The sequence below is a fragment of the Osmerus mordax genome, chromosome 2 (genome assembly GCF_038355195.1).
Source record: "Osmerus mordax isolate fOsmMor3 chromosome 2, fOsmMor3.pri, whole genome shotgun sequence".
Taxonomy (NCBI): domain Eukaryota; kingdom Metazoa; phylum Chordata; class Actinopteri; order Osmeriformes; family Osmeridae; genus Osmerus; species Osmerus mordax.
The window spans coordinates 1,753,971-1,776,093 of record NC_090051.1 but is presented as its reverse complement, the minus strand read 5'-3'; the positions used below and the strand labels follow the sequence as shown (position 1 = coordinate 1,776,093).

Genomic DNA, 22,123 nt, shown 5'->3' with positions numbered 1-22,123 from the left:
CAAGCCCAAGGGACAAGCTGTTTTCTCAGTTTTTATTATTAAAAACACATGAAAAACATTTACTTCCAAAAAATAATTCATAGGTAATATCAAAAAGAGTGATTAATATCAGACTCAGGTTTGTAGCGTTTTCACAAAGTATCAGCATTTCCAATCAACCTTTTACAACACTTTAAAAATGAAAATGTAAACTCTGCATAGACAGTTGAACGATTGATATTATTGTATTTTACTAAGATTATTTTGTGCAACCCAAAAAAAACAAAACAAAAGAAACGTTGTTCCCTAAAATGGGCCAAATCAACCATTGCATTTAGCTAGAAGAAAAAGAAACAGATACTGAATCAGATTATTACTTAACCAATACAGATTTACAAACTACACAAATATTAGACTTTTTGCTATCTTTGAGGGAAAAAATCTGTCTGTCAGCATGTTCTTGTATGGCTCAGAGGTGTAATAATATGCATTATTGTAACAAAAGGGTAAAAAAGTATGGTAATAGCTTTCTATCTTAGCAAAACACATTTTTTACTCTAAAATTATAACTCTATTTTAAATGTGCATAATGTTGAGGTAAGATTTTGATCACTGAAAGCAGGGTAGTCACATTAACAGAAAATATATGATCAATTTGCATTTACTTCAGTTTTGTATAGCACCGTGATATTTCTGCAAATTGCATAAAGAATGTTTTTCCCAGAGAGATATTTCATGAGTAGTTGTAAAGCCACACCATTAAACAACACAGGAGACCATCAGAAGTTGAATACTGTTCCAAGAGGCCTGTCCACGTTTGGCTGGAAAGATTCTTCAGATGAGAGAATTCGTTGTTCTTTCTTTAGCCAGCTGTGGAGATAAAGAAGATAATTTAACCTAACAAGACGTTCACAGAACCAAGATTTATCTGAGGATACACATAAATGGGACTCACCTGTTCTAGACAGAACACATGTTCTTTTGCACTCATCCTCTGTCTCGTAGCGGTTAGCATTCCCGTCACAGCCTCCAAACCAGAACTGTGCACAGGCATTGGCCTGTTTGTCATAGTACCACTGGATGATGTAATCTCTACACGGGCCTTGGTCCAAACTCAGTTTGCAGCGGGGATCCAGAGGAGCCAAAACTGATAGAGCAACAGAGAAGGAGAGACACAGCTTTCAAAGTAAAAGTCCCAACAGGGTTGATCTTTGGGTTGTTGTTATGTCTGTCATGGCTATTAGGTTTTAGTGGGAGGTACTAACCTTTGGGCTGGACAGGAATGACAACAGGACGCAAATGACTGTGGACCGACCCTGAGGATGACCCTGAGGATGAGCCTGAGGATGAGCCTGAGGATGACCCTGAGGATGACCCTGAGGAGGAGGATGTAGAGAGCACCCTCGTGGAGGAGGGGCTTTCCCTGACAGGCAGGCTGGCGACGGTCTTGTTCACCACAGCCACGGGGCCACTTCCTCTCACATGGGTCACATGGGTCCTCAAGTCGAGATCTTCACCGTCCTCTTCTCCCTCCTCAACCTGGACAGGAAAAATGGCATGCACACACACATGCACACACACGGATATATATACACACACACACAGACATACACACACACACAGATGTATATACATACACAGACATACACACACACACACACACCCATTTAATGAAACAACGCCCCCAATTCTTGTCTGAACTCTCACGTTTTCCTCTAACACGACTTTGATTGACAGTAGTTTCACAAATTAAGATAAGGAGAAAGGCCTGCCTTGCTGAAGGCGATTGTCTGGAGCAGGATTGCTGGAAGATAATTGTCTGGAAAGTAGCTGCACGCTCCAGAAATGTTACATTTGCATTCCACAGAACTGAGCTGTGTTGGTAATCTCTCATTATCTTACGCAACATGTTGATACGGGACAAAACCTTTCATTCTTTACTGAAATAATCCTACCTATTGTACCGTTACCACATTCTACACCGAAATCAAGAATGTATAGAATGATATTCCATGTATGTCATCATGATGCAGGCTCTGACGAGACAGGGGAAGAGGTTAGATGTGTGTTCCTGATGGTAGACGTGCACCTTAACAGCATAGCACAGACCTTGGCTGGGAGTGGACCAGCGTTGATGGGCAGGGCGAAGTTATCTCCTCGCCCACGTATGTGGCTCTGGGTGTTGGTGCGTCTCTGGACCTCCTCCTGGTAGTTGTCATAGCCGCTGTTGCCGTAGCCATTGTTGCCACGTCCACTGATTCCATAGCCGTTATTCCCAAAGCCGTTGTAATGGCCGTTGCCATGGCCGTTGCCGTGGCTGTCCCCTGTGTGTCCATGGTTTCCATTTCCGTAACTGTTTCCATTGGTGATGCGGTTGTACACAAGGGCACCATTTTCATCCTCACAGAATTGGCTCACAAGTTTTGACTCCAAGGCTAAAGAAGTAAAAAAAAAAAAAAGAGATATTACAATAAAACTTAATTATATTACAGAATATTTTCAAACCTGAACGAGAACTCTTGACTTGAGCAACTGTGGGTGACCTTCTTCTAATGTGTTTAGGTTCAAATTCAGTGTCTGTATTTGCCTCTACCCACAGCTGTGAAGCATGGTGACGTGTAGGGTCGTGGACATCACCTGGGAGGGTGTTGAAGTCATCAATGAGGAACATGTGTTCACTGTCGGGATCCGAGGCGATGAGGTTCAGCTCCCTCAGGAACTCGGCCTGGGTGATGTCAGAGCTGTTGACGATGCCCAGAGCGTACATCTCGATGTTGGCGGCGTGCGCCTCCCTCACAGCCATCTCCAGCTTCACAGACTCCCGCTTGTCCGTCTGTCCGTCGGTGATGACGATGGCCACCTTGCTGACCCCCGTCCTGGCGCTGAAGAAGGCCTCCTGGGTGGCCTTCCTGATGGCCGTCCCTGTGTAGGTGCCCTCGCCCATGTAAGGCATCTTCCGGATGGCCTGCTTGACGTCTTGTTTGGTCATGTAGCGGGCCAGGTTGAACTCCAGGTGGACGTCCAGGCTGTAGAGGACCAGGCCTATCCTGGTGGCGTTGCGGCCCACTGTGGTGCGGTCCACCAGCGCTGTGACAAAGTCCTTGATGATTTCAAAGTTTTCTGGACCGACGCTCTCTGAGCTGTCGATGACAAACACCAGCTCCATTGGCCTCTCCTTGCATTTGATTCCACATCCTGTAAACAGAGCAGAACTGCTTAGTCATTCTAACATTACAACGTTTTAGACTTTGTTATTCATAATATTGTTAGGTTAGGTTTGATCATACCACAGATTTCCTTGATAAGTTTAATAATATCTTCTCTCTGAAAAAAATTGAAGTGGGAGATAAAACACTTGATATTTCGACTCATTTACATCAAATATTAATCGGATGTTTACGTTTCTTAACTTACTGTTAGACCTGCTTCCCCCTTTACTCCTGGTCGGCCCTGAACAGTCAGAAAGGATCCATGTTATTGTTTCATGCAATAACTGGTCAAACCCGACAGAACAGCCCTTTAAAACGACTATACAGATGGATGTTGTCCACTCACAGACTCCCCAGGCACCCCATGGTCTCCCAGGTCACCCTTGATTCCCTTCAAACCCCTCTCGCCTTGCACGCCCCGGTCGCCCTACAGGGAAGTGGAGAACACTGGCTGTCAGAAAGGTCACAGGTCACTCATCTACATTTTCAATACTTTCTCTGTATTCTTTTGTCCAAAGCGATGTACAAATAGAAAGTACAGCGGAAGATCAAGGATTGGTTGGTCACCATAGTGCCCCCCTGTCTTACCTTAGCGCCTGGGAGCCCCTCTCCTGCTGGCCCCCTCGGCCCCGTCACACCCTGGGACCCCTGGTCACCCTGCAACACAAACCCCCCACGCATCATCATGTGTTGTACATAGGGTGAACATGAGTCCACAATTGTCCACCTCAGTCACTTTCAAAATGTAATTTCTCTCTGTAATCAGACTGTTATTCATCGAACGGTCTGTGTCGTACACACCTTTGGCCCTTGCAGACCTTCTCCTGGGGGTCCGGCTGGGCCTGAGGGCCCCGGCCTTCCAATGTTACCCTGGAAACCAAGGATGCTAGAGTTATCAGAAGGCGACAGACACCATAGGACGAGACAGGTTCGACAGGCCACAGACTCTGTCTGGGGAAGATGGAATCTTAAATGTCTGTCACAGATCAACTTGATATGCATGTCACTAATTACGCCCCTCTATGACCTTTGAACCACTAATTACAGTCCATCTCTGCCAATCTCTGTCTAATATCTGTCCTATGTCAGAGATTTCAACATAGCTCAGGGTTAAGAGCTGTTAATACTTGTTTCATGGTGTGCAGATGAGTCATGAATATCAAACACTGCATCATGTTCTTACCGGAGGCCCTTGCACGCCCTCTCCTGTTGGGCCGGGCAAACCTGGCAACCCTCTGAACCCAACGTCTCCCTTTGGCCCTGGAATACCAACCCCCTCTTGTCCCGGCTCCCCTGTCAGCCCAGGCAGGCCTGGCGGGCCCTGGCAACAGCAAACCCAAACCAGTCAACAACATAAGAAGAGATGTGATGCAAACAGTAGATGGCAGAGATGTGATGGGTTACTGTGAATGGGAGGCATTAGGAATGAATGGATGACGTATGATTGGTTCGTGGGGTGGGCTCATTGGACCACTCACCACAGGACCAGGGTACCCTTCTCCTTTAGGCCCAAATGGACCTGAAGATCCTGGGTTACCACGATCCCCCTGGTGAAAACAGAAGACATGTATCTTATGTACCATATGGTCACCTATTACATGCTTACTGTCTATACGGTTCTTATGTAAGGTAATGTATTCATTTAGCAGACGCTTTCATGCAAAGTGACGCACGGCTTCTGTGTGACGTTTGAGCACTTACCTTTGGACCAGGAAGTCCGTAGCCTGTTTCCCCAACTGGTCCGGAAGGCCCTGGAGGACCCAGGTCTCCCTGAGACAAACAAGACGTGGAAACCACAACGACATTCATGAGACGGGATCTCACAATGCATCTCAATGTGACAGAGTTCCTATCTACAGACCAGCAGGCCTTCCTATCAGGACCTGCTGTGAAAGACAAGGCGATGACATGTATATTTGTTACCTTGGCGCCTGCCAGTGCCCGTCCTGGTAGTCCTGGCATGCCCAGGCGGCCGGGTGTACCAGGCTCTCCCTGGAGGTGAAGAGTTAGCAAGATGTTCACTGCCACTCTCCATTTTAAAACACCCCCTTTATCCAAACACATGCTGAAACTTCCAACATCCTGCCTGCAGAGGAATGTGGGCCTCTGTTTCAACTGTCTTAAACTTGCTGGTTGACCTGAGATGTTAAGATAACAGTGTAATCCATCGTGGCACAGTGAGGAGCTGCTTCTGTGATGTGTGTGTTATGGACACGTACATAAACAATGGGGGAATATTCATTCACTGGAGATCAAACATGTTACTCTCACCTTTGGCCCCGAAGGTCCGTTGACGCCAGGGGGTCCATGTAACCCACGGATACCCCTCTGACCCTGGTCTCCCTGTGTGCGGTAGCAAAGCGGCTTACAGTCAATCAACTGCTTACAGTGCCTAAGCTGTGTCTGTTTGTGACAGCGACTGAGGGGCTGGGACACATACCTTCTCTCCTTGGGTGCCCACCCCTGCAGCTCCCTCACTACCTCTCAGGCCAGGGAAACCAAGCTCACCCTGAGAGAGAGAGACAGAGAGACAGAGAGAGAGACAAAGAGAGAGAGACAGAGAGAGAGAGACAGAGAAACAGAGAGAGAGAGAGAGAGAGAGAGAGAGAGAGAGAGAGAGAGAGAGAGAGAGAGAGAGAGAGAGAGAGAGAGAGAGAGAGATGAAGGATCAATAGAGACAGAGAATAAGGAGTGAAGAGGGGGTGCTGGTAGAGAATTGTGTGGCTTACTGTGTATCAAAACTAATGCCTAATGACAGGGATAAGATACCTTCTGTCCTGGGGCCCCATCCTCGCCTGGAAGACCTGGCAGGCCAGACAGCCCAGAGGACCCAGGCTCACCCTGAAAGAGAAGCACATGTACTCATCCAGGAGCAGAGTCCAGAGAGAAGGACAGGACGCCTGGTGAAGACTGGTGGTGAAGCAGCTGAATCTTACCTTGGCCCCTGGTTCACCAAGGCCTCTCTCACCTGGAGACCCAAGTTCTCCTGGTAATCCTTGATCCCCCTAGAAGAAACAAAAAACTGCTTAATCCCATAACTAATACCACAAACATGTCCATGTCTGATGATGATGATGTCTCACATTTTAATAAAGCATTGGAAATAAAACTACAGTAAAGTCACTGGAGGACTGGTGAATTTGCTTAGCATGGCACCAACCTTGGGTCCAGGGAAACCCTCCCCCTGTGGGCCTCTGACTCCTGGGGGGCCCCTCGGCCCCTCCACTCCCTGAGGAACACATCACAAGTCAGACAGAGAGAGGGATGGAAAGAGAAAAAGAGAGATAAATATATATATCAAGAGTTTGTGTCTGTGAGATTCTTGTTGAGATGAGGTTACCACGTCACCCCCTCACCTTCTCTCCCTGGATACCTGCTCCTGTGAGCCCCGTCGGGCCCGGAAACCCAGGGAGGCCAAACTCACCCTGGAGGGTCAACACAGACACAGTCAGATCTGTCTGACATCACCCAACCGCAAATATGACTGTCTACTCGGTCATGAGGTCGAGCTACCATACGGCAGGAAATCAATACTTGTATTTGTCTACACGTCCAACAGGTAGACATAGTGCAAATATCCTGCCACCTCAAACGTTTCCCACAGTAGCCAGACCTTTAGTCCCCTCACAGAGACCCTTTCCCCCTCACCAACACTCCAAGGAAGGCGCCTGTAAATAATTGCGACCTAAAAGGACTTTCTAGCTTCTTTATGAACTTCATTATCTCCTTTGTCGGGCCAACATGGGGAGCTTGTATGGATGGCATTCACTATCTGACGTATTTACAGCCCACCTTCTCTCCTTTCATTCCTGCACCCGTCTGTCCTCTTGGTCCCCTGGGCCCATCCAGCCCCCGGTCTCCCTGGGGAACAAAGACAAGTCACATGGCTGCCTCACAGACCCTTCCCATTGGTTCACACACACAGCCCAAAGCCCTTATTGTTTTCCGTCAGCAGGGTGGAGAGAGTGAACATAGCCAGGAGAGAGTCAGTTAGCACCTGTTTTCTGAGACTGATTGGAGGCAATCCTAAATGTGTGAGGGGAATCAGTCTTTTACATAACTGACAGTCAAGTTTGAATCTGTTTACACAGCCTCTCAAAAGTGGGATGCTGGTGAATTTAGGCATGTTCATAGCCTCAGCAACAATGATGAAATGCAGACACACAGACAGGAACATATTAATTGTGGGGGATGACCCCTGCTATAGAAGTGCCTTGACCCTTTGTGGGACGGCAGGGGGACTTCCCAGGAGGCAGTGCGTCGAGCTGTGTTCTGGCACATGTTTAGCTGCCTCGGGACACTTTCGATGCTACGCTCTTTTTCCAGGACCTGCTTTTTCCTAGATGTAATTGCATCGAGATTTCTATAGGAAATAACCACAACAACCTAAATATTATACAACTGGGTTTCATTATTAGATTTCTTTACAGGTTCTGACTTGAATTAGACAGAAATAGAGAGGATGAAATAAAGCATAAAGAAAATATGTGTAAATTGTTCTAGTTTACTCAATTAACTTTTATGATAATTCTCATGCCTCAACATGTAATGATAATTACATAACTGCAGGTTTCCCAAAGAACCATCTGTCATCGAAAATAAAAGGTGTATTTTAACAGTGTGCATAGAGCATTTGTTTTTGACATCATGCTCAAATCCACTGTAAATCCCAGCCGTTTACCTCTATGTGTCATGCTTGCATAGACCACAATACAAATATTTTAAGTCTCTTCACAAGTTGCAACATGGAGAAACAGGGTTGTTTTAACAGACCCAACGCACGCACATCTGAATGAATTGTGACACTCAAGTGAGCACTTGAGCTGTGGGTAGATGTGTTGGAGCACAGCAGGTCTGGTTTGGACAGATGCAGCCCATGTATCCAAGAGTGACCAACTTCTAAATCAGCCCAATTCACGGCTTCCTCTCCTAATATCTAGAGACTCCACAAAGTCTCTTTCATGTGACAGCAATGTCAGGCCAGCCAGCAATGCTTGCTTTCAATGTCAACTATGTTCAGATCAAGAGAACAGCTCAAGTTCTCGTAAAGCTCAAGTAGATTGAAACCTGACAGTCTAAGGGCCGTCGCTGAGCTCTCAGGTACTATGCTCAGGGCTGACGGACTGACATATTTGTTTGCATATTTAGCTTTAAATATTTGACCTGATTCTAGAAAAAGATAGCGAGCGTAAATAGTACAATGCACTGAATGTAGGTAGATGATGAATGGGGGAACGTTTTGTAAACAGACCATGTAGCTCTACTATATTGGTTCTTTATCATTATAATAAAATTGTAATCATACCTTTGGCCCAGGGAATCCCTCGCCCAGAGGTCCTTTCTCTCCTTGAACACCCTGTGGCCCTTGAGGCCCCTGTAAATGACACCAGACAGTGTTAGCATTTCACTTTCAATGAGCTCAGACCGCTCTCCCTTTGCAGCTTGCATCCTGGCTCGTGTGTCCTCTCTGTGCTCATCTCTCACACACTCAAAGAGTCCCAACGTGACCGTCTTACTGTTGGGCCAGGTAACATGCTGCAGTGTACATGTGTGTGTTTGGTTCACTCACTGGCAGGCCTGGTTCCCCCATGCCAGGGGGTCCCGGGGGCCCATGTCTGCCTGGGAACCCCACATCCCCCTGCGGGTGACAAACACAGTCAGACAGGAGCACGTTCAGCTTCACTGACACCAGCAGTAATGCACTTTCAACCCACAGAATTTTTTTGGTTTCAAATTTGAAAACGTTTCAAGTAAATGTGGTCATTTACCTTATGACCAGGAAGTCCAGTACCCGTTTCTCCTTGAATTCCCGGCGGGCCGGCAGGCCCACGCTCACCCTGTCATCAGAACCACAAGATGATTAACACTGAGGCAGCATCCACACAGCCAGATGATTAATACTGAACAGAACTGTAGAACTACAGAACTGCAGAACTGCAGAACTGCAGAACTACAGAACTGCAGAACTGCAGAACTACAGAACTACGGAACTGCAGAACTACAGAACTACAGAACTACAGAACTGTAGAACTACAGAACTACGGAACTGCAGAACTACAGAACTACAGAGCAACAGAACTGCAGAACTGTAGAACTACAGAACTACAGAGCAACAGAACTGCAGAACTGCAGAACTGCAGAACTACAGAGCAACAGAACTGCAGAACTACAGAACTACAGAGCAACAGAACTGCAGAACTGCAGAACTGCAGAACTACAGAACTACAGAACTACGGAACTGCAGAACTACAGAACTGCAGAACTACAGAACTACAGAACTACAGAACTGTAGAACTACAGAACTGCAGAACTGCAGAACTACAGAACTACAGAGCAACAGAACTGCAGAACTGCAGAACTACAGAGCAACAGAACTGCAGAACTGCAGAACTACAGAACTACAGAACTGCAGAACTGCAGAACTGCAGAACTACAGAACTACAGAACTACGGAACTGCAGAACTACAGAACTGCAGAACTACAGAACTACAGAACTACAGAACTGTAGAACTACAGAACTGCAGAACTACAGAACTGCAGAGCTGATGGACGGGACGTCAGAAATCTGATTAAATCTTGGCTTCAGGTCACACCAGTGTTTTTGTATCAGATTGTTTTCGCGAAGCTATATTCACCACTCTTTAATATCCATCATTGATCTGTTTGAATAAAAGATAGTGTAAAATGATGGTGGCCTCATAAATGTCAACATCAGCCAACATCAATTGAAAGTAAAATGTAGCCTCTAAACCTAACAAAGAGAGGCCCTCTTATTAAAAACCAAAAATCTGAAGGTATGTAATTATTCAAACATATATGCTGTAAATCATTTAGCCATTGTATGGACTGTTGTAGATAGATTGGTGGGCTAAATAGCTGGTCTCTAACAAGTCAAGGCAAATCTTAAAGCCAGACATTGTCTACTGGGAATGTCTTCAAGCTTGTGCAAAAAAACACTAGACTCTCTACAAAACAATTGAGAGCTGGAGTTATGTGGCTGCAGGCTATGCTTCACAGCAGAGTGTACAGTAATCCTGACATTTACTCAGGAGGAAACTTATTTAGATAGAAATTAGTTTCAGAAAGAAGGGCAATTTAATTAGTCAACATGTTTTTGCAAAGCTACCTGAAGGCCAAACAGTTTTCATTCCAAACTTTCACACTAACCAAATATCCCCACTTGACCTACACAATGTGCTCAATACCTCACATTCCTACCCAAAGGTATGTTCACAGGACCAATAATCATTATGGATTATGTGCAGTTCTATGGGCACGTGTGAATCCCTCACTGACATGGCTTGTAAAAATAACATCTGATTTGATTGTAGACCTACTGCAACAGCAGGAGCAGAACATCAGCTCCCAGCTCTCTCTTTATTCAGAAACTTTCTCCAAATTCCCTTTTCCTTCCTTTCTTATTTTTCACCAAACATTCCTTCTGTTTCAGGAGACCACCATCACTTTTGTTCCTTATCTCCGAAAAGTACACCTGCATGTCCTCACAGGGAGAGAGAAAGCGTCTGACATTTCAAGGCTGTTATTAACTGCTATGACAATTCCCTGGCTGGGATTGTTCAGGTAGCTGACAATGCTGTAGGCAGTTCCTGATGTGTGTTCAGTAACACAATCCCTGACATTAGGAGGACCTGGGAAGGGCCATGAACGCTGGCATTAATCCCAGGGTTTGTAAACGAATGAAGGGGAACAAATTGGCACTGGGCCCATGTTTCCCACAGGTGCCTATTACCAGACGGACACGCCCTTCCCTTGCCAGGTAGCAGAATAGGTGGTAGAGCCAGAGCACCTCTTTTAAACCTTATAATAAAAGCACAATGAAAGGTCCCTGCAGATGTTGGTGGTGAGGTAAGTATGAGGTGTGGGAGAACCAGGCTGGTCCACTGACCTGTCTTCCCTGAGAGCCTTCCGGTCCAATGTCCCCCGGTGGTCCCGGTAACCCCTGGGCAGGAACCAACACTCACATTAATGTCTTACTGTCGACGTGACGCTCACAGCACAAGGCTGCTGCGCCACAGGAAGAGATGTACATCTTGATCTTAAAAAGAATGGCGTGTGTTTCATAAACAGACATAAACAGTTGAGTCTCAGTGTGAGTGAGAGAGCTTGTGTGTGTGTGTGTTTGTGTGAGAGAGTATTACATACTACAACACCTGAAGGCCTCAGTGTGTGGAAGAGTATCTGATTCTAGAACATTTGCCCACCTGTAAGCCCCTGAGGCCCCTGCCACCGAGCGGCCCTTCAGGACCCTGTTAGTGGGACACACATCAACAACACACGAGTAGCTACAAGATACAGTATAAGAAGATTTAGCTACATGCTAAACACAACACACGCAATATAAATCTTAATACATTGAAGAAACTCTTGAGTGGGAGGAGAATACCTTGTCCCCTTTCAATCCTGGAGTGCCACACTCGCCCCGCTCCCCCTGTGTACGGGAGAGAGGACGTTACCTCTGATGGAAGGACAGTCACAACGACAGACGCACCGTCACCTGTCATCAGCCAGAATCGCACAGCACCTTACCGTCTCTCCTTTATAACCAGGTTTTCCCTGCAAGTGAGGACAAATGATTCAATATCGATCCGCAACTACGTCAAGACGCCAAGAAATGGAATTTGCATTATACGTGTCAGATTACTGACCTCTGCGCCCTCTCGACCCGGAAGTCCAGCCAGACCTCCTTCACCCTGAAACGAAAGAGGAGAAGACCGCTCATAAATCGCTCAGTTCTCATGGGCTTCTCAGAATCCCACCCAGATGTCCCCGCGGTGAGGTGAAGGATGAAAGGTGAGCTACCTTAGAACCTTTAGGACCGGGGGCTCCGTCATCACCTGGACGACCTTTTTTCCCCTGCAGGATGAAACCGTTCATACAACTTAGTCAAATGTTATAAGAATTTTATGAAATATTTTTTTTCATACAAACATTTCTGAACAAGATGCAACAAATTACGTGAGAGTTTGATCAACCTGACTGCAAATCGGTGGTAAAGAACACCAAAGAAAAGTATGTTATTATGGATTGTCTTTTTTCCATAATAGAAGTGATAAAAGTGGAAAGGGTCCTCAGAGGGGTGCGATCTGTTAAACAGTGGAGACCGGAAAATGTGAGTCAGCTCACTGGAGGGATAGCTGTAGGCCTGTGTGTGCGTGTGTGTGTGTGTGTGTACGCCTGGTTGTGTTTGAGTGCATGTGTGTGTGTGTACGCCTGGTTGTGTTTGAGTGCGTGTGTGCGTGCGTGTGTGTGCGTGTGTGTGCGTACGCCTGGTTGTGTTTGAGTGTGTGTGTGCGTGTGTGTGCGTGCGTGTGCGTGTGTGTGTACGTCTGGTTGTGTTGGAGTGTGTGTGTGCGTGTGTGTGCGTGCGTGTGTGTGCGTGTGTGTGTACGTCTGGTTGTGTTGGAGTGTGTGTTACTCCAGTGGGCATGCTAGCGCCTGACACAGGTGAAAGGTCCTACTGCCATTGCACCTGGACAGCATGACTATGAGTATCCATAGCAGATTAGTAGTTTGTGACTTTTAAACTAATGAGAGCAATTATGACAGAGCCATTAAGTCTGCATGTAAGAATGTGAGGAATCTCTCTGAGGAGAAAGCACCTGGTTGATGAGGACACAGCTGTCTGGCATCAGAAGACCAACGGTCACAGTCTGAGACTGAGGACAGAGGAGATGCCAGCCTTCTGTTTGTGTGCATGTGCGTCTGTGTGTGTGCATGTGTGTGTGTGTGTGTGTGCATGTGTGTATATGTGTGTGCATGTGTGTGTGCTTGTGTGTGTGTGTGCATGTGTGTATATGTGTGTGCATGTGTGTTTGTGTGTGTGTGTGTGTGTTTGTGTGTGCATGTGTGTAAATGTGTGTGTGTGTGTGTTGGGGGGGATGGGGTGGTAGGGGAGTCATGCACAGATGATGTTGTCGATGAGGAACCATTTCCCTCACACACATTCAAAGCCTTTTGACATTCTCCATCCCTGAGTAGCGCTCCCTCACAATGGGGGTGGAACTGTTATTCATGCCGGTCAAAGGTCCTGTTTTATTGGGACCAGGGCTCTACAATGTGCCCTGGTTTCCATGGGGGACATCTTATGCAGGGTGGAAAATGCGCAATAACTTGCGTGAACAGACATTGTAGAGTAGCAACAGTGACAAAGAGCTCACTGTAAACACCCGTGTACAACATCTTTGGCAGAAACTGCAATATTGTTAAGAATGCTGGTGAGGAGAATAAGCCACTCTGTTCTGCTAAACTGTAAGAAGAAATGAAACAATTATCCAGATCCCAACCTAACAACCTAACCTCTTTACAAGATTATCCAGATCCCAACCTAACAACCTAACCTCTTTACAAGATTATCCAGATCCCAACCTAACAACCTAACCTCTTTACAAGATTATCCAGATCCCAACCTAACAACCTAACCTCTTTACAAGATTATCCAGATCCCAACCTAACAACCTAACCTCTTTACAAGATTATCCAGATCCCAACCTAACAACCTAACCTCTTTACAAGATTATCCAGATCCCAACCTAACAACCTAACCTCTTTACAAGATTATCCAGATCCCAACCTAACAACCTAACCTCTTTACAAGATTATCCAGATCCCAACCTAACAACCTAACCTCTTTACAAGATTATCCAGATCCCAACCTAACAACCTAACCTCTTTACAAGATTATCCAGATCCCAACCTAACAACCTAACCTCTTTACAAGATTATCCAGATCCCAACCTAACAACCTAACCTCTTTACAAGATTATCCAGATCCCAACCTAACAACCTAACCTCTTTACAAGATTATCCAGATCCCAACCTAACAACCTAACCTCTTTACAAGATTATCCAGATCCCAACCTAACAACCTAACCTCTTTACAAGATTATCCAGATCCCAACCTAACAACCTAACCTCTTTACAAGATTATCCAGATCCCAACCTAACAACCTAACCTCTTTACAAGATTATCCAGATCCCAACCTAACAACCTAACCTCTTTACAAGATTATCCAGATCCCAACCTAACAACCTAACCTAACAGTTATCCAGATCCCAACCTAACAACCTAACCTCTTTACAAGATTTCTAGGAAAAGCACCTGTTAGGGAGAAGCCACTGTGTTGCACTTGAAAAGGAAAGTGTTGTATGATGGCATGGTGCAGTGTGATGTACTTACAGCAGGGCCGCTCAGCCCTCTCTCTCCTTTCTCACACGCGCAGCTTTGAGCCAGGGGACACTTGAAGGAGACAAAACAAGCTTTCAGAATCAAAAGAATACTTCATTTGACCCCACACATGGCTTTTGAACTTGGTTAAATATTTGTGGAATGAAGATGATTTAATTAGGATTGTACTTACCCCTTCGTCAGCTAAGTTAACCTGTGTAGAAAGACCAAACAACAAGATTGATCACAAAGACTTTTCATGTTGCATACGATTTCTACATCAACACTGATGTTGTTCACAGAGCCTTCCATTGAAATGCATTTGGAAACAAAATAAAGACATTGCATTATTAAGTTATATATTATATTATTCTACACTATATTGCTGTTTGTGATGTTTCTAAATCTCTTTATATAACATAATCATCCTCCTGTGTCACACCGTGTCAGACGTTCATGCCCAGCTGCTTCCTACAGTATATTGCTTGTTGAAATTCTTCAGATTGCAGGCATTCCCTCAGCACAACTACAAACCACACGTTATTCAATAGAAATAGTGAATTTCCACTTCCAGGAATTTGTGGTGCGCCCACAAGAGCCTGTGTTTGTCATTACCGAGACAAAAAGGTATATGACGCGGTCTGCCACTGCTGATGGAAATGTCGTGGGGCACACACTCATAACACACAGCTGTCAATCACCAAACAGATGTACCTGGACCCAAATCTCTCAATTCATGGGAGTCAGTGAGAACCGATGATTATCTTGTCATACTTCTTTTCTTCTGGGCATATCAGCCTATTCAGTCAAACTCAACAGAACGCGCACACGCGCCCACCTGAGAGCGTCTGCGCCACACTGGGTGGCATTCCTAGAGAAACAAGGCCGCTTAGAGGATCATACTCACAATCTCTACCAGGACCTTTTCCAGAATGTCCACATCCTGTAGGTTGTGGAGGTAGCGGGATTCTGGCGAGCTGGCCACGAGGCGGAGCTGGGCTATGTTGGCGGGTTCGTTGGCCGCCCGGGTGATGCCCACCGTGAAGAACCGGACCCCCTGGTTCTTGGCGTCGGCCACGGCTGAGAAGAGGTCGGGGTTCCTGGGGTGGGAGATGCCGTCGGTGAGCAGCACGGCCACCTTGATGCTGCCGGGGCTGGACTCCTCCAGGTAGATCTTGGTCATGTTGGTGATGGCGTAGGTGGTGTAGGTGCCGTGGCCGATGTAGACGATGGGAGCGATGCGCGACTTGAAGTCGTCCACGCCCCTCCACTGCTTGAAGGTCTGCTCGATGATGACATGGCTGCTGTACTGCAGCAGGGCGGAGCGGGAGCTGACGGCTCGGCCCGTCTGCAGGCGCACGCCCTGCAGGCGCTCCATCACGTCCATGGCGAAGCGCTTCTCCTGCTCGTGGTTCTCCTTGGCGCTCTCTGAGCTGTCCAGCAGGAAGGAGACCTCCAGGCCACAGTCCTCGTCCAGGATGGCTGCACACACACAGAGGAGGGTCAGACCCAGACAAGAACTGACAGGCCAGGGAAGAGGTCACTACTGGGTTATGTATTGTGACATCTGCAGATGTTGTGGAAAAGGGTTTCAAAAAAGCCTTTTGTTTAACTTTTTTTGTTGCTCACTCACTCACACATATGTGAACACAACTTTTCTTGCTCTGTAATAACTCTACAGCCATAACTCTTTCTATCTTGATGCAACATCTAAATGGGAGATCCAGAAATGTAAGAGTAAATCAAGATAGACAGATATACATAAAGAACAAATGCCCCAGGATATCTACATTTAGTCATTTTTTACATTTAGTCATTTAGCAGACGCTCTTATCCAGAGCGACTTACAGTAAGTACAGGGACATTCCCCCGAGGCAAGTAGGGTGAAGTGCCTTGCCCAAGGACACAACGTCAGTTGGCTTGACCGGGAATCGAACTGGCAACCTTCGGATTACAAGCCCGATTCCCTCACCACTCAGCCACCTGACTCCCTACACATAAAGAACAAATGCCCCAGGATATCCACACCTTGGGAACATCGTAGATAGGAGAAGACTTCCTAACACAAGATCCATATCCAAAGTTCCTGTGCAAGCTAACTGTGGTTTTGAACACTCAAATCCCAATGTTTGACAATGTAAGAAGCCTCTTTTCTTCAACAGGACAGATTGAAGGGGTTTCCTACCTTGTCCGTCATGTTTTTTCTCATTATTTGCAGCCAGCAGATTTCCCCTTGTTTTCTTGTTTAACTTTCTCTCCTCATAGTAATCCTGAGCCAAAACGCTGGTTAAGCCTGTGACCAACAGAAGCAGGGTCACGGAAGGGGACACCATTGTCCCTCTTGTAGAGAAAAAACTAGTAAAAGAGTATTGTGAGAAAACACAACGAATGAATTAATACATGGAAATGGTAAAACTGATGTATGTGCATGGTGTTCATTCAACTTCTCATTAATGTGAACCAAAACTGTTATTATTTCCGATTTACAACAATATTCATCTTATGGTAGGAAATAAGTTATTTGTGTAAATGTATCACAATCTGCAGACCAAAAAAAAAAAAAAGACAAAAAACGGTAGGCAATAAAGTAAGAGAATAGGAAATCTCCAAACTGATTACCTGAATGAGGTCCCAGTTCAACACGTTAGTGTGTCCAGTAACCTGTAATCCTAGTATCCCCCTGATCGCAGGCTCCTGAGGTTTGGGTGTTGAGAGAACAGTAGCGATGGATTGTTCGACTTATCTCCCTGAGTGTGTAGTAGCAGCCATCCTGAGGCACAGTGTGTCTGGCCCAGACTCTCCCTCCTCCTTTATAAGCAAGGACAACCTGCCACAGCCCCACTACTCTCCCGTCAAGACTCCTGTTATCCCCCAGAGGCAGTGAAGGAACAGGCAGAGAGGCGGTTTCCTCCTGTTGGGGTGTTGGAGATCACACCACAAAAGTCCTCCAAAGATTGCGATCTTTTGATCCACCTGGATGAAGTAATGTTTTCTTGGCAGGGATTTAGCATTGATTTACAGAAGTCTCTCATCACATTAAACGTATACTTTTTCTTCATTCTACAAGTCTGATATCACCACTTGCTGTGTTTACCATATGCGTACAATAGGGAGAAGATACATACCACAGGGCCCAACTGTGTTGTCATGTGTTCAAATGTCAGTGCATGAACCTCATCTGGTAATCCTCATTGTGTAGGGAGAAAGCCCTTGTCCAGCGGCCATTAAAAGGGTTAATGATCCTGCCTAAAACAGTCGTCACTTGAAATGCACAGTCATTGTGGCTTGTAATTATTTGTATTGAAGATTTATGGATGTTCCTTATCTTCGTTCATCTATAATTTACAGGCCCTTTGGTGCCCCCATTTTCTCATGGTTATGTAGTGTCAGTTCATGTTGATCAAGTTTAAGGCTTTTCCATTGATTGCAAAAGTTTGTGTGATAACCAAAACACAAATAATATGTGTGATAACCACTGGTGAACAATGTACTAAATCCACATGTGAAGAAATTGAGAAGCACTGATATAGAGCCGGAGAGAAAATCCTGCAATGTCCCTGCCAGATTGTTTAACGTTCGTTGTTGCTGTCAGGTGGCATTTAAGGGAGACACCTAGGGGAAGGTTATTGTCATGTTTCAGTGTTGCTCTCTCTCTCTCTCTCTCTCTCTCTCTCTCTCTCTCTCTCTCTCTCTCTCTCTCTCTCTCTCTCTCTCTCTCTCTCTCTCTCTGTGAATGGAGTACACCATGAAAATACCTCTTTGGATTTTAGTCAGGGAGTATAGTGACATTTTTCGTGTTTGGTCAATTAAACTTAAAGGCAGTTTACGTGGACTCTCCATTCATTACTACTCTACAATCCTTACTTCTATAAATGAAGGAAATAGCTGTAGATATCTGCACCCTGGAGCTGCAGTATGGAATCACCCAGGGACACCAGTGCTTTAGAGTGAATTCATTTAATTGTGCAATTTTCTTCCCTAGACCATGAAAGTAGGTTGGGTTAAGATCATTGTGGGTGTGTGAGGAAAAACGTGGGGTTGGAATAGAGAAATTCAGATGGTTATACGAAGCTGTAACCATCATAGAAATATAGCTGAACGTATGTGGTGCTCCACATTCTGGACTTCTAACCATTTGACCATAAGTTGTCGAGCCTGTGACCTGTGACCTTAGCGCTGTAAGGTGTGTTAAGGGCGGGGGGGAGGTCTTGTATGGACTAGTTGAGGGATCATGCAGGTTCCTGCCAGCTGTGTTGGGTATGGGGGCCCTTTATGCTGCAAACCCGGAGGCTGAGAAGAATCAGAGAAGAGCCGCTGACATGTAAGAATGTAGCACTGAATAATGGTTTGCCAGACGTTTGCACCAAACACCTTTCTCCTTCACTCTGAGAGGTGACAGCTTTTACTATCACGAAATATGTGCCTGGAAAAGTCCACCGCAGTAGTGATATTTGTGGTTATTGTTTCAAATTCCATGTTGTTTCTGCATTATTCAAAGAAAGATCACAAAAAGATCTCCCCGTAGGTGCTGTCTGTGACCTTTTTGACACGCACTGATGATTTCGTTGGTCGTGGATAAACAGCACTTACAGGACCTTTTCTTTCATCTAAGAACACATGGAAAGTCAAGCTGAGGCCCACATTGCAAGCTGTTCAAACAAAGAACAGATTTTTTATGTAAATTATTGTCCTAAGGTTATTGTGTTTGGGATACTACAGGTAAAAACACAGATTTTTTTCCAGTTTGTCAATGTGGATATTTTTTGATATTTTGGTTCTATAACCAGTAAAGTTTCATAACATGCCACAATTATTGCCAAAAATATATATTTTTTAATGATTTTATACAACCTTCGCCAAGTAAACAAAACCTTAAATCATGGTCTGTTACCATATTTTATTGTAATTTGTCTCAGCAAGTTAAGAAATAACTTAAAGGAATTGTATATTGTTGGAAAGCTTATTCTCTCAAGCATATGGCTAGCCAAATCATATAGTGCTATTAACTTTTTTGTCATGGCAGTGAGGGGGGGGACACAGAGCGATAGAGAGAACACATTCTAACACTTCAAAATGTTTAACAGCGATTTTCTCAAAATGACATCTAGCACACGTCAAGCTAGACAACTCTTGGCTCATAATAGGTAAACACACAATGTTACATACTGCTTTGTACTTGGAATATCAAGACATGTTCAGAGGGCATTCTGATAGAAGAACAGGATTTTTTTTTTTATTCACCTGTAGTACCTCCCCTTAAAAAATGAAAAGATGATTCTTGCATTCAGTCTCTCTGGCCAGTGAGCTTTTTGCTTGGTGCATATTGTCTACCTGTCTTAGCTAGATGCGCTTTGATTGATTGCTGTGAATGTTATGAATCGGCACATAACATCAAAATCTTTTTTTTGGAAACCTACATTAAATGAATAACCACAATTATGAGTAGGCACAAACATTTTTGTAAATTGCTTTGATTTATTGCAGTGTGAAAAACAACATACAGTATGTGACACTGTGAGGTATGCTGAAAGACATGCTGTTTTAAGTATTCATCCAGGTGTGCTTTAAAAAAGAAAGTGTCTAACAGGATGGCATTATGCAGCAAAACCTCCAATTATTTAGTCTGAGGCCTGTTATCCTATCTCTCAAAAATGTTAAAGAAAGGTTTTTCCAGCACACTGCCATTATCAGTTACAGGACGGTGACTTATTCAGCCTGTATTATTATAATTATTGGTGTTGGTTGTATCAATGTACATTTACAGAACATCTATACCATATATATATATCCTCCATTAAAATACGATCTAAATATATTTATTTCGGTTGCTTGACAGTACCTTAACTTGCCAGTTGTTATTTTATTTTCTAATTTGAAATAACAGTGGAGCGCTCTCTAGTGGAGCAACAATCTCTGATCTTCAAACATAGACACATCATGGACAACACTGTTGAAGATGAACACTACAGTTGCAGAAAATTCTTCAGATATGTTTTGTCTTGATTCACCCTCTACAACATCCAGAAGATCAGGAGATACCTGTCTAGCACCCAGATGCTAGCCCAAGCACTTGTCCTCTCCAAGTTGGACTACTGCAACTCGCTGCTCGCCGGTCTCCCAGCATGCACAACCCACCCTCTCCAGAGGATTCAGAACGCAGCAACCCGCCTGGTCTTCAATCTACCCAGACGCTCCCATGTTACCCCGCTCCTCATCTCCCTCCACTGGCTTCCCATCACGGCCCATATCAGATTCAAGAACCCTGGTACTGACCTTCCGAGCGGTGAACGGGACTGCACCCGACTACATCAAGTCTCTCCTCCAGCCTTACACCCCCACCCACCACCTACAGTCTTCTTCTGACAACCGTCTGGTGGTCCCACCTCTCAAGAGCACCCGCTCCCAACCCAAGCTCTTCTCCATCAGAGACACTGACTGTCTCCCCACCTTCAAGAAAAGGCTCAAGACGCACGTGTTCCGAGAGTACAACAGTGTAAGGCTGCAGGAGAGACTTGATGTAGACGGGTGCAGTATCCGTTCACTGCTCGGAAGGTCAATACCAGGGTCTTGAATCTGATACGGGCCATGATAGGTAGCCAGTGGAGAGAGATGAGGAGCGGGGTAACATGGGAGCGTCTGGGTAGATTGTAGACCAGGCGGGCCGCTGCGTTCTGAATCCTCTGAAGAGGGTGGGTTGCACATGCTGGGAGACCAGCGAGCAGCGAGTTGCAATAGTCCAACTTGGAGAGGACAAGTGCTTGGACTAGCAGCTGGGTGGAGTGCTCAGACAAGTATCTCCTGATCTTCCGGATGTTGTAGAGGGTGAATCTACACGACCGGGAGACCGCAGCAATGTGGGCCGTGAGGGAGAGCTCGTCGTCCATGGTAACCCCAAGGTTCCTGGCAGAGGATGAAGGGGTCACCGTCGCAGATCCCAGGGTGATTGAGAGATCGTGGGAGATGGAGGGTTTAGCCGGGATGATTACGGGGTACTTAGGGATGATTTGCTGGGCCTGATGTTAGTTTCTTCCAGGATCACAATGACTCTTACTTAGAGACTTGTTGCTCTTGTTGGTTAGTTGTAACTGATTTAACTTCTTGTACTCGCTGTGAATTATATTATTGTTGCTTGCTTTTTCTACAGGCACTATTTTCTTCTTGCACTTTTTGAGGTTCATGTTGTTTAATTGTAACTTGTTTAACTACATGCTCTTATGGTTCTTCCCATTGGCACTTGCTTTTCACAATGTATGCTTCATCTTTTGTAAAGCTCTCTCTTGGAAGTCGCTTTGGATAAAAGCGTCTGCTAAATGAATAAATCTAAATGTACTGGCTACCAGTGATTGTTTGACACCTATAACCAATTGACCTGCACAAAGCACAGCAGACCCTTCCTTTCTTAGGACTACCAATCCCGACAGGGTATCATTGCTATCTTGGGAATGGATGAACTGTCTGGGGACGACAAGCTGATAGTAGCACGTGGTCTCATGATGCAGTGCTTTTCTGGCGGACTCTCCTGGTGGCTGAAGTGTTCACAGGCTGGGCCAGCGGGGTACTCTGAAGGAGACCAGCACAGCGTTCCAGTGTCCTTGGATGTGGGTAAATTGGTGTACGAAATAGTTTTTTTTACTTCAACTTATTTGCCTGTAAATAAATGTACTAAACTTAACTTACTGTAAATCATTTGAATTTAATAAAATGCAAAACATGTTGTTAGAATCTTTCGTTTTCTTTGGTTTTCCAAATG

General features: G+C 45.3%; 1 protein-coding gene across 1 annotated transcript; it reads right to left on the bottom strand.

Moving 5' to 3' along the window:
* Positions 1–25: 25 nt before the first annotated feature.
* col28a2a (collagen, type XXVIII, alpha 2a) lies at positions 26–18,217 on the bottom strand. The gene is made up of 35 exons (XM_067253907.1): positions 18,201–18,217; positions 16,559–16,713; positions 15,281–15,855; positions 14,567–14,587; positions 14,386–14,445; positions 12,009–12,062; positions 11,855–11,899; positions 11,736–11,762; positions 11,593–11,637; positions 11,411–11,455; positions 11,095–11,148; positions 8,957–9,025; positions 8,758–8,826; positions 8,494–8,562; positions 6,981–7,049; positions 6,545–6,613; positions 6,349–6,417; positions 6,125–6,193; positions 5,958–6,029; positions 5,629–5,697; positions 5,460–5,531; positions 5,112–5,180; positions 4,890–4,958; positions 4,667–4,735; positions 4,372–4,509; positions 3,990–4,058; positions 3,777–3,845; positions 3,535–3,615; positions 3,394–3,429; positions 3,267–3,303; positions 2,617–3,174; positions 2,089–2,414; positions 1,245–1,518; positions 935–1,126; positions 26–849 (listed from the first exon to the last, which is right to left on the bottom strand). Exons 1-35 carry the CDS (start codon positions 18,215–18,217, stop codon positions 842–844), a joined length of 3,789 nt encoding a protein of 1,262 aa, XP_067110008.1. The 3' UTR covers positions 26–841.
* Between the last annotated feature and the right edge of the window lie 3,906 nt (positions 18,218–22,123).

Coding starts and splice junctions, on each gene's coding strand:
- col28a2a (XM_067253907.1), bottom strand. Junction 11,763..11,854: donor CGGGTCGAGAGGGCGCAGAG/GTCAGTAATCTG, acceptor CCTCACTTGCAG/GGAAAACCTGGTTATAAAGG. Junction 11,456..11,592: donor CAGGATTGAAAGGGGACAAG/GTATTCTCCTCC, acceptor TCCCACTAACAG/GGTCCTGAAGGGCCGCTCGG.